Raw genomic sequence first — 12,923 nt, forward strand, 5'->3', positions numbered from 1 at the left:
GTTTCATTGGTGCCGTGACCCGGATGGGAGTGAGGTTTAGGGGGGTGAGTGTAACAGAGGCCAGCTAGTAGTTGTTGTGCCAGTAAAACTCACTCCTCTGATCTAAAGAGACTCTCTAGCGACTGACACTAGAGGTTGTAGCCTTTAGCCTCCTTGTTAGAGCGTCTGACTCTCATGCCGGTGGACCCGGGTTCAAGTCCCGCTTGGAGCGGGCATTTGGACAGGAGGGGTTTCATTGGTGCCGTGACCCGGATGGGAGTGAGGTTTAGGGGGGTGAGTGTAATGGAGGCCAGCTAGTAGTCGCCTTGCGAGTAAACCTCACTCCTCTGATCTCAAGAGACGCTCTAGCGACTGACACTAGAGGTTGTAGCCTTTAGCCTCCTTGTTAGAGCGTCCGACTCTCATGCCGGCAGACCCGGGTTCAAGTCCTGCTTGGAGTGGGCGGTTTGAACAGGAGGGGTTACATTAGGCTTGCTACGAAAGTCGGTGTTGCAGGTGTTCAGACTCAACACCGGTTACATCATTTGCCCACCGTGGCACCGCCCACCGTAGTTACAATTTTTCTTTATAGTAATAATATACTCTAGTTCAGTTAGAGAACAGACAATACAAATAAAAACCGAACGTGTTTGCTTAATAAAGCATGTTAGGACCGTGAGTCTCGGCAGGAGTCATTCATCAGAGAGTGAGGAGCTGACTGAGATGATCGCGGAAGACGTAAAACCTATTTAAGGGAGTTTGTCATTTGTTTTGTTGTTGTGTTTTTCATTAAAAATAATAGGCTAATGAACCCACAATTCAAGCAACCCGCCACCGAAATGGCGCTAATTCAAAACCGAAAGTAAAATGTGCACGGCCGCACAGAGCGCACATTTATGCCTTGTTTACTTTCGTCTGGCTCCGCTGACTGCGCGCGTGCCTCGTCCGCTTGGCACTCTGCGATGGCGTAATTTTTGCAGCGCTAGCGCAGACGCGTCGAGTATAAACAAGGCTTTACGGACAAACTGTCATTCATTCATGGCGTGCGTCTCAATCATAGACCGATCAATGCCTGCTCAGTGCCCTGACTACTGAACGAGGGAGGTGATTGAGATGCACCCATTGTCTCACAGAGCGCGCATTTAAAGACGAGCTGTCATTCACGGTGCGCGCACTGGCGCGTTTACAGTTCAGTTTTCAGTTGCGTTATGAAAGCCCGAGCAGTCGTGTGCATGTTACTTTCGGTTAGATAGAATTAGTGATTTAAAAGCCCCCGCAGGTGATACCGGTATTACCGGTGTTGTCACACGTCGATTAACTGGTGGGAAAAATTCCTCACCGTCACATCCCTAGGTTACACGCGTCTTTTTTGCGCTCAAATGGTTAAAAATTACAATAAAATTCGCACACAGTAACCAATAAGCAGAATCGAAATGCACGTTTCTTATCGAATCACCGGTTCTGGGCAATTTTGGAACCGGTTCTAAAATGGAACCGGTTCTCGATACCCATCCCTACTCCTCGCCGGCGGTGTGAACGCACGGTTATGGTCCAGTCAAAAGAAAAGACCTTGCTTTCAAATAAGCTTGTTTCTGCCATGAAATAAACACAAATAAAAATTGGGAGTTTATCTCAATTCTGAGAACAAATGTCTTAAAGTCAGAATTCAGAGTTTATATTAGGGTTGTCAAAAGTACCGATACTTCGGTACCAAGGCGGGTATGTGATGATACCATAGACTGTAAAAAAAGACGCACCTTCACTCCCTTCCATTATTGAAAAGGGAAGCCACCGATGACCCAATATGGTGCTGATTCAGGACCTGAGTCTGCACAGTAGAGCCGCAGTATCAAGGCCCCGCCCACACTCCCGCAGAATTGGTTTGCACAGTTTACTGGCAGAACACCTCATTATGTCGGTGTGAAATAAAGAGTTATGGGAATGTAGACATTAAAGTTAAAGCTCCAATCTCATCCGAGATGTCCGTTGGTGCCTCAGTGACTACTTCACTCAGAGAAGCTATCAATCACAGCTGTCAATCATGACGTCACACCCCCGTTTTTATAGCATCATATAACTAACTAAAACCAAACTTATTTTTAAAAAACAAACACTTGAACTTATATCAGCATGATAAAAACTACCTACAATTTTTTACTATCTAAAAAAATGATTTTAAGTGTAATTTAGTTTGTCGCACATACCGTTCTATTACATAGAGAGGGCGGGTTTTATGAGCTATACTGGGACCAGCCACCTGGGGGCGATCGAAACATTTTGGCTTCACTTTTCAGGACTTGTGCGGCACACTTATCCTGCGTTCACACCAAACGCGAATAGAGCATCAAAATCGTGTCTACCGCGTCTAGTTGGACGCTTGAACATTTTGAATCCATTCGCGCGTCCAATTCGCCGTATAAATCGAGCGTTCGAAGCGAAATAGTTCAAGGCACTCCAGGAGAAATATGTCATAAAACAACTCTGCCTCTTTTCATTTTCATTAAAAATATATATTAAACATTAATAACCACACAAATGTGGTCCAGGCAACTCCTACATTATCTTCACTGCATGTATATTTAAATATCCTTAAAAAATAAAGTTATGAAACTTCTCTTTGCCCTCAGTCAAAACGATTTGGCAGACAACAAATGATAGATTCATGAGAGCAAAGATTGGCTGTTAGATCCACACAAGACGAGCCACTACAGGCCATCAGAGCCATAGGCAGACGGCAGAAGGACTGGCTGAGGAAAGGCTGATCTCGCTGGGGTTAATGAGCGCTGAGCGCCGCTGATCGCCTGGATCTCACAACTCCACAAACACAAGATAATTTTTTTTAAATAGGCGCTCTCTTTATAAATAAACCACAGATTTGAGCTTTAAACAACTACACTCTCACCTGAAACAGTCTTAAAACTACATTTTGTGACACAACAGTAATATTTTTAAATCATGCAGGGTTTCTCATTACGTCACTTTACCACGTGGCAGCAGCGAGCAGGCTCCTGATTGGTTAATGCGGCGCAAATTGACGCCAAAGTAAAAAAATTTAAACTCCGGTGTCAGTCGCTTCAAACTCGCAAATGCACAAAAAGCACCACTCGTGAGGCGGAATCGCATCCATCGGACCACACAAATCGCGTCCATCGTGCCGCAGGACTTCCAGACGCGCGTCAACGCGGCTTTCCATTGGCTTAACATTGAAATCACTCGCTCCTGACGCTCTATTAGCGTTTGGTGTGAACGCAGCATTAGACGATACCAGCATTTCTGCAGTATCGGTAGGTAGTATCGAGTAACGGGTATATTCGGTACACGCTGATAGTCACGTGTGTTTGGGCCGGTTCACACAAAACGTGTTTTTCTTTAAAAACTAAAAATTGACACTTGTCAATGAAACATAAAAAGCGCAAGTTCTAGAGACGCGTTTTTTAAAAGTTTAACTTAGCTTGATCACCATGTTTTAATTAAATTAAATTAAATTCAAACTTTATTGTCATATGTACAGGAAACAGTCGTCACACAGTACAATGAAATTCTTATTCTGCGAATCCTCCCAGCAACATTAGACATCAATTAAACGAATAACAAGTGCCATAAATGACAAAGAAACATAAAACAATGTGCAAAAAGTAAGTAGTTGTGCATGTATATGCCCTGTAAACATGAGGAGTCCGTGCAAGATATGAAGAGGTAGGTTGTCAGTAGGTGTGTTGCGTGTGAGTGTGTGTGTTGCGTGTGCGTGTGTGTAAGGTGGAGTGGATCATTACACCGCTCAAGGTCAGAGGTCAGTCTGCAGTGTTGGGGGAAGGGGCAGTGGGTGTGTACCTTTCACAAGCCTGATGGCCTGTGGGTAAAAGCTGTTTTTCAGTCTTGTTGTCCTTGCTTTCACATTTCTGTAGCGTCTTCCTGATGGTAGAAGTGTGAATAGGTTATGCTGAGGGTGGATACTGTCCTTAAAGGGTTAGTTCACCCAAAAATGAAAATTCTGTCATTAATTACTCACCCTCATGTCGTTCGACACCCGTAAGACCTCCGTTCATCTTCAGAACACAAATGAAGATATTTTTTTTTTAAAGTTGATGGCTGAGAAAGGCCTCAGATAGGCCTCCATTAGGGCTGTAACGATTTGACCAAAAATAAAAACCTCGATTACGATTAATGAACGATTATTTTGCTTTTTTTTTTTTGCTTTTTTTTGTCCTCATAAGGTTTTTGAGTAAGTTCACTGATAAGGTTTGTACTGTAAATATTTTCTACTATTAAAGGTGGAATTTTTTTTTCTAATGAAAAAGTGCAATGTGATTTTAAAATACTTGAAGGAAACGGTTGACTGTCAGCAGTTATTGTCTATGGGGCAGATTTCTGTTTGTTGTACATCAGATACAGATAAATTAACACTGTAGGCCTACATTACATTTATTTGAATGCATAATGAGAGAGTGATTGTGTGTGTGAATTACTCTTACTGTCTCTATTCATTATGAAGCTGTGGTTTGTACTTACTTCAAAGGTATTAAAATGTATGACTATAACGGTTGAGTTTCTAAGCTACTTTAGTGACTTTACTTTAGTCACAGCTTCTGTCTGAGTGTTCGTTTGTCAAAATATATCAGGCATTAGTTCAACATAATACACATCTGATGGTCGAAACTCGCTTTATTGTTCAAACTGGCAGGGCTTAAGCCACATACAAATGACAAAGCTTAGGACGCAGGTGACAGGTCTGCCTTGGGCGCGCGTGTTATCAGAGACGCGACACGGCTCGGCTCTGTGTCACTGAAAAAAGCTGAGAGCACTGAACGGAGAAGTTTTCCGTATTGTTGTTTTTGAATAGTTCACAATCGCTTTAAATGTTGAAACTGGCAAGCCTTTAAACGCATTTACTTGACAAACTTTATGAGCACGAAAGTGAAAGCGGCTTCGGGGCTTGCACGCGCCGTCTGTGTGTGTGTGTGTGTGTGTGTGTGTGTGTCAGCGCGTAGGCTATAAGAACAGCAATTAACTGACCTGTATTAACGGTGTAAAACATGCAGTTCCTATAGTGATTCTGGGCATCAATAAACACAGATAACCGCTCCTGCATCTCTGTGTGCCTGCAAACTGCTCTTGATGTGACTGACGGGGCGGAGTCACGTGAAAACCGAAATAACCGACATGGGAAAAATACGTCGGTTAGAGGTTCTGAATGTCGGTTTCGGTTATTTTTCGATTAATCGTACAGCCCTAGCCTCCATTGGCATTCAGTACATTCACACTCACAAGAGTGTCAAAATAACACTATAATTAAGTCGGAATATAGTCGTTATTTTGATTTTTTTTAGTGCACAAAAACTATTGTCATTGCTTCGTAAAATTATTGTAGAGCCACTGTAGTGAGATGGACTTTGTAACAACGTTTTTAGTGCCTTTTATGGGTCTTGTGAGTGTAAATGTACTGAATGCCAATGGAGGCCTATCTGAAGCCTTTCTCAGCATCAGCTTTCAACAAAAAGATCTTCATTTGTGTTCTGAAGATGAACGGAGGTCTTACGGGTGTCGAACGACATGAGGGTGAGTAATTAATGACAGAATTTTCATTTTTGGGTGAACTAACCCTTTAATGATGTTGCGGGCCTTCCTGTTGACCCTGACCTGGTAGATCCTTCCAGTGATGGTTTCAGCTGCTCTCACCACCTGTTGCAGAGCCTCGCGGTCCTTCAAACCAGACTATGATAGAACCGGTGAAGATTCTCTCGATTGTGCATCTGTAGGATTTGGCCTGGCATGCCAAATTTCCTCAGCCTTCTCAAGAAATACAACCGCTGTCGGGATTTCCTCACCAGGTGTGTGATGTTGTGAGTCCAGGAGAGATCCTCAGATATGTGAACACCAAGGAATTTGAATGTGCTCACTTTTCTCCACCGCAGTCTCTCCAATGTGCAGTGGTGGTGCTGCTGCCCGTCCTCCGTGGGTCAACAATCATCTCCTTTGTTTTACTAATATTTAAAGGGGGGGTGAAACACTCAGTTTCATGTCAATCTTGAGTACCTATAAAGTAGTATTGCATCCTTCATATCTCCGAAAAGTCTTTAGTTTTGTTATATTTACAAAAGAAAGATTTTCCGGTCTTTCCGGAAAAAAACCCGAGCAGCTGGAGGCGTATCGTGTGGGCGGAGCTAAAGAGTCACGAGCGCACGCAGCTATTGCGTTTAGAGCGTCTGAAAGCTGTGACATCCTTAAACGTGGAAAAAACATTATCCTAAATAAACCATTGAGATCAATCAGATTTAGCCATACATATATGATCCAGAATCAGATCTAGAGGCTGAAATTGAACGGGAGAAGCAACAGCGACGACTACAGCAGGACGTCTCTATGGTGTGTACTGTAACTAACTTAGATACTTGCTTAGCGGCTTGTCATGCGCGAGTTTTACAACATTTGTGTGTGTTTACTCATGGTTTATGAGGATATACACTCACCTAAAGGATTATTAGGAACACCTGTTGAATTTCTCATTAATGCAATTATCTAATCAACCAATCACATGGCAGTTGCTTCAATGCATTTAGGGGTGTGGTCCTGGGCAAGACAATCTCCTGAACTCCAAACTGAATGTCAGAATGGGAAAGAAAGGGGATTTAAGCAATTTTGAGCGTGGCATGTTTGTTGGTGCCAAACGGGCCGTTCTGAGTATTTCACAATCTGCTCAGTTACTGGGATTTTCACGCACAACCATTTCTAGGGTTTACAAAGAATGGTGTGAAAAGGGAAAAACATCCAGTATGCGGCAGTCCTGTGGGAGAAAATGCCTTGTTGATGCTAGAGGTCAGAAGAGAATGGGCCGACTGATTCAAGCTGATAGAAGAGCAACTTTGACTGAAATAACCACTCGTTACAACCGAGGTCTGCATTAAAGCATTAAAGCATTTGTGAAGCCACAACACACACAACCTTGAGGCGGATGGGCTACAACAGCAGAAGACCCCACCGGGTACCACTCATCTCCACTACAAATAGGAAAAAGAGGCTACAATTTGCACAAGCTCACCAAAATTGGACAGTTGAAGTCTGGAAAAATGTTGCCTGGTCTGATGAGTCTCGATTTCTGTTGAGACATTCAGATGGTAGAGTCAGAATTTGGCGTAAACAGAATGAGAACATGGATCCATCATGCCTTGTTACCACTGTGCAGGCTGGTGGTGGTGGTGTAATGGTGTGGGGGATGTTTTTTTGGCACACTTTAGGCCCCTTAGAGCCAATTGGGCATCGTTTAAATGCCACGGCCTACCTGAGCATTGTTTCTGACCATGTCCATCCCTTTATGAGCACCATGTCCCCATCCTCTGATGGCTACTTCCAGCAGGATAATGCACCGTCACAAAGCTCCAATCATTTCAAATTGGTTTCTTGAACATGACAATGAGTTCACTGAACTAAAATGGCCCCCACAGTCACCAGATCTCAACCCAATAGAGCATCTTTGGGATGTGGTGGAACGGGAGCTTCGTGCCCTGGATGTGCATCCCACAAATCTCCATCAACTGCAAGATGCTCTCCTATCAATATGGGCCAACATTTCTAAAGAATGCTTTCAGCACCTTGTTGAATCAATGCCATGTAGAATTAAGGTAGTTCTGAAGGCGAAAGGGGGTCAAACACAGTATTAGTATGTGTTCCTAATAATCCTTTAGGTGAGTGTATTTGGTTTATGGACTATTGTATGTGATTTAATGTTAGCAGTAGCAAGCGTAACAGTTTTGCACGTCAGACTAGTACGTGTTTACATAGAAAAACAATGGAATAGTAGCACATTTGAATGAGTCGATCGCTAACAACACACAGACATTTGAAGCAGTTTTACTCACCGCCTGCTTCCAACCTTAATCGCTGGGACCGCTCCATCTCTCAGCATTAGACGAGGTACAAATCCGGCATCGAACCTGGCCTTGCCTATAAAACCATTATCGCCGAAATGCAGGGAACAAACAAAACAACTCTGTTGCTGCTCCGGAAAAACAAACTCCATCCACTGTCCCATTAACGCTGGGTTCTTTGGAAAGCTGTGCAGGGTTGTCTTGCCCTGACAACCAAAAACACACATCTTTGGTGACATTGTTGATGTCGTGAAGTCCTGTGACTGCAGCGCAGCCGAGCAAAGCGCTTTGATGGGCGTACTGCTTTCGCACTCTCGCTCTAGTCGTGCGCGCCCTTCCGGGAGAAGTGCCCTTAGGACCCGTATAAGGAAATTCCGGCCCATTTGACATCACATACTCGAAAAAGACTTTCCGAAACTTGTGAGAAACCGGAAGGAGTATTTTTGGCACAGAAATACTCTATCAAACGTCCAACTTTGTCCATGTTTAGCATGGGAATCCAAGTCTTTAATAGGGATGGGCAAAATGTTGGTGACAGCGATCATCGATCATGAGAACGATGATCGGCCTGAAAAAAAAATATTTGTCTCTTTTTTATTGGTTATTGCTTCGTTTTGCGCGGTACCGGAGGTCTGATTGGTTAGCGTTATACAGCACGCCTCCAAACCGCGGCGAAATAAAGTGAAACTGAGGCGCGCACTGCAGTGATGTCTGGAATCACTGATCATTAAATGGTTATTGCAAGATGAGAGTCAACAGTTTTTATTTATATTGTTGATCAGTGTAGCCAGTCACAGGCGTATCTGTTGAGCACATGAACTCAATGGCCAATCAGAGGCGTTCAAGGAAGTCAGAATCTACTCAACACCGCTCAAAAAACTAGACCTGCCACTTGGATTTTATTATTCATTTTATAATAGATTTTTTTTATAAGCAATGCTACTTATAAACATTTTAAGGCTATATGCTGTTGTTGTAGGCTATTATTTACTTATAATTATTATCATCATCATAAATAAATAAATAAATAAAATATTTTTATTTTCAAATAGTTCAAAAAAAGTACAATAGTTCCTACAGTTTTTTTGCTATGGTAGCAAAATTGAACTGCAATTCTATGTGCAATTCTGACTTTATTCTCAGAATTATGAGATATAAATGTGCTATTGTGAGATAAACTGTTTTTTTTAATTTTTTTTTTATTCCATTGTGGAAACAATTAATGAAGAACGAGTCGTTAAATTAAAAAAAATAATAATAAAGCTTGCAAATTGTAAAGTTTATCATGGCAATCTGCTTTTGCGGTATATGCTGAGAGTAACGTGTTATCTGTGTGTGTGTGTGTGTGTGTGTGTGTGTGTGTGTGTGTGTGTGTGTGTGTGTGTGTGTGTGTGTGTGTGTGTGTGTGTGTCTTCAGTGGTCACGCATCTCTGAACCCAAGACAGGCCAGTCAATGTATCACACATCTATCACAGGAACAGAGTGAGTACTGCTTCCTGTCTGCACGGCAACTCAACCAAATGACCTAGAATAACGTAATTATAATGGATAGCAACTCATCTTGGCACTCAAATTAGCACATGCGCTTGTGTGTTTCGCTCTTTCACGTGTCGCATGTTTTTCCCCACGCAGGGAAAGTTTTTGTCACATACGAGGCCGACAGTGAAGAGCATCTGAAGGAGATCATCAAGTTTGTGGCTTTGCTCAAGAACAACGGCTTTGACGCACATGTACGCCGGTAATCATTTTAAAACACAGTTTTCAGATGAATCTACACACGGATTGATTCTTGAGTCTCTGTGCACACAGATTGATGTTTTTGAGGAACAGCTGAACAGCATCAGTAAGATCGACTGCATGGAGAGATATCTCAACGAGGTAAATATACAGACACAGGAAGTGACATCATCAGAGGCGTCACCATCCCAACACCTATAATTACAGGGCGTCTCCCTCTCTCTCCCCGCAGAAAGATTACCTAATCATCATCATCATCAGCTTGAGGTATTACGAGACCGTATCAGGCATTAATATCAATATGGACAGTGACGAGAGGACGTCAGACACTGTGTACATCCACAAACAGGTCAGAAAATATGTGATATAAGCACAGCTGATTCCGGTAGATTGCAAGTTTAAATATTGAATTCATTCAAATAATATTCATAATTATTAATATTTTAGCTGATTCCAATTTTAGTGAGAGTATTTCATTAGCACAAACATACATTGCACACACAAATATTGAATGTATTAAAATAATAATAATAACAATAATATTCATGATTATTAATACTTTTGCTGATTCCAGTAGAGCTTAATGTGAGCATGCAATATATTTCATAAGCACAAACAACCATTGCTCATAAAAATATTGAATGTATTCAAATAATACAATTATTATTAGTAGTAGTACTTTTGCTGATTCCAGTAGTTTAGTGTGAGCATGCAATGTGATATTTAATAAGCGCAAACATACACTGCACACACAAATATTGAATGCAATGCATTAAAATAATAATAGCAATAGTAATAATAATAATGATAATAATAATTATTATTAATAATTTTGCTGATTACAGTAGAGATTAATGTGAGCACACAATCTGATATTTCATAAGCACAAACATACACTGCACACAAAAATATTGAATGTATTCAAATAATAATAATGATGAAAATAATAATTATTATTACGTTTGCTGATTCCAGTAGTTTAATGTGAGCATGCAATATGATATTAATAAGCACAAACATACATTGCTCACAAAAAATGTATGTATAAAAATAATAATAGCAATAAAAATAATAATCTTTATTATTAATAATTTTGCTGATTCCAGTAGTTTAGTGTGAGCATGCAATGTGATATTTAATAAGCGCAAACATACATTGCACACACAAATATTGAATGCAATGCATTAAAATATGAATAGTAATAGTAATAATAATAATAATAATAATAATTATTATTAATACTTTTCCTGATTCCAGTAGAGATTAATGTGAGCATGCAATATATTTCATAAGCACAAACATACATTGCTCATAAAAATATTGAATGTATTCAAATAATACAATTATTATTAATACTTTTGCTGATTCCAGTAGTTTAGTGTGAGCGTGCAATGTGATATTCAATAAGCTCAAACATACTCTGCACACACAAATTTTGAATGCAATGCATTAAAATAATAATAATATAATGATAAATTAATACTTTTGCTGATTCCAGTAGAGATTAATGTGAGCACGCAATGTGATATTTCATAAGCACAAATATACACTGCACACAAAAATATTGAAAGTATTAAAATAATAATAATAATAGCAATAATGATGAAAATAATTATTACGTTTGCTGATTCCAGTAGTTTAATGTGAGCATGCAATATGATATTTTATAAGCACAAACATACACTGCACACAAAAATATTGAATGTATTCAAATAATAATAATAGCAATAATGATGAAAATAATTCTGATTCCAGTAAAGCTTAATGTGAGCATGCAATGTGATATTTTAATAAGCACAAATGCATTGCACACAAAAATATTGAATTCATCAAATAACAATAATAATCATTATTACCATCCAGTAGTTTAATGTGAGCATGTAATATGATATTTAATAAGCGTAAACATGCATTGCACACACAAATATTGAATGTGCTAAAATAATAGCAATAATTATTATTATTTTGCTGATTCCAGTGGAGTTCAATGTAACGTTTAATAAGCACAAAAAATACACACAAAACTCTATAATAAAAAAATAATAATAACAATATTAATCAATAATGCTAAAAATACTTTTGCTGATTCCATTGGTTTAATGTGAGCACACACACACACACACATATTGAATGCATTAAATAATAATAACAATGATACTTTCGAATTAAATGAAATTATTTTAATAGCTGCTCGTTCTTGGGAGAGGTCATAACAATGCATTCTGGGTCTGCATGAACGTGATCCTGCCAAAATAAGCATAACGACATAATTGCGAGGGTTTGGTTAAGGGAGTGTGTTGCTCTGCTCTCGTCGGTTAAACACACACACATAATAACCTGATGATGTTGTGTTTGATTCCCTCCATCAGTTGCAGAGTGAATTCATTCAGAACGGCTGCAGGAACTACAGGTTCATCCCCATTCTCTTCCCGGGGGCCAAAAAGGTTTGTGAAATTCAACTGTGACCCACCCAAAAGCATGTTTGTAAGCTTGTTCTTCACTAAACCGGTTAATCTAGTCCCACACGTGTTCTCTACAGTTCACTGTCTAACTGACCAATGCACTCAACTATAGACTAATATCACCTCGGCTTCTATTTGCAATGTTTCTCATTGACGCAGGACCTGTTGTCTTCTCGTTCTCAGAGTCACGTCCCCACCTGGCTGCAGAATACGTACATCTACAGCTGGCCGAGCGACCGGGACGATATTCTCCGGCGGTTAATGCGTGTGGAGAAATACAGACCTCCTCCGATCGGCCCTCTGCCGACCATAGTCTCGATTCCCCTCGGTTAGAGCCGGAGACATACGACTAACATACGACATAGTGTGTGTTGTGCACAGTTGACCAACCTGGATGACCTGACGCACTCAGACATTTCCACCACGATGGAACTGGAACTCCTGGTCACTGGAACCGAACATGTTTTTTGATTTATTATTTGATTATTGTTTTATTAAAAAAATGCAGTTTCACTTCAGCAATGATAACTAGACGCCATGTAGCATACCACTGAAATGTTTATCATTGCATGTACACTTTACAACAAGGTCTCATTTGTTAGCATTAACTAACTTTAAGCAAATATATTTTATACAGCATTTATTAATCTTTATTGAAGGGATAGTTCACTATAAAAGGAAAATTAAGTCATCATATACTCACCCTGGTGTTGTGTTATTGCAGTGTGTCGTTCTTTCATGCAATACAATGTCTAATTATCCGTTCATGGAGTTAAATATCTCCAGACAAATTGGGCCCCCCTCCCCGAAATCGGGTCTCCTTTAGGACCCCAAACAATCCGTTCAAATTGCTTTTAATAGGTACTCCCTTAGTCTCTTAAAG

The 12,923-nt window shown here is 40.3% G+C and overlaps 1 protein-coding gene across 2 annotated transcripts in view; it reads left to right on the plus strand.

The window, feature by feature from the left end:
- traf3ip2b (TRAF3 interacting protein 2b) overlaps positions 1–12,923 on the plus strand; it is a 1,379,907-nt gene that overhangs the window by 15,378 nt on the left and 1,351,606 nt on the right. For both annotated transcript variants that reach the window (XM_079844563.1, XM_079844564.1), the window contains exons 4-9: positions 9,259–9,323; positions 9,474–9,571; positions 9,651–9,719; positions 9,811–9,927; positions 11,948–12,022; positions 12,224–12,912. In XM_079844563.1, the coding sequence (XP_079700689.1) occupies positions 9,259–9,323; positions 9,474–9,571; positions 9,651–9,719; positions 9,811–9,927; positions 11,948–12,022; positions 12,224–12,373 (574 nt within the window). In that variant the 3' untranslated portion in view covers positions 12,374–12,912. The remainder of the gene's footprint in view (positions 1–9,258; positions 9,324–9,473; positions 9,572–9,650; positions 9,720–9,810; positions 9,928–11,947; positions 12,023–12,223; positions 12,913–12,923) is intronic.

This window comes from Gobio gobio, assembly GCF_949357685.1.
Source record: "Gobio gobio genome assembly, chromosome: 19".
NCBI classification, from domain to species: Eukaryota; Metazoa; Chordata; class Actinopteri; order Cypriniformes; family Gobionidae; genus Gobio; species Gobio gobio.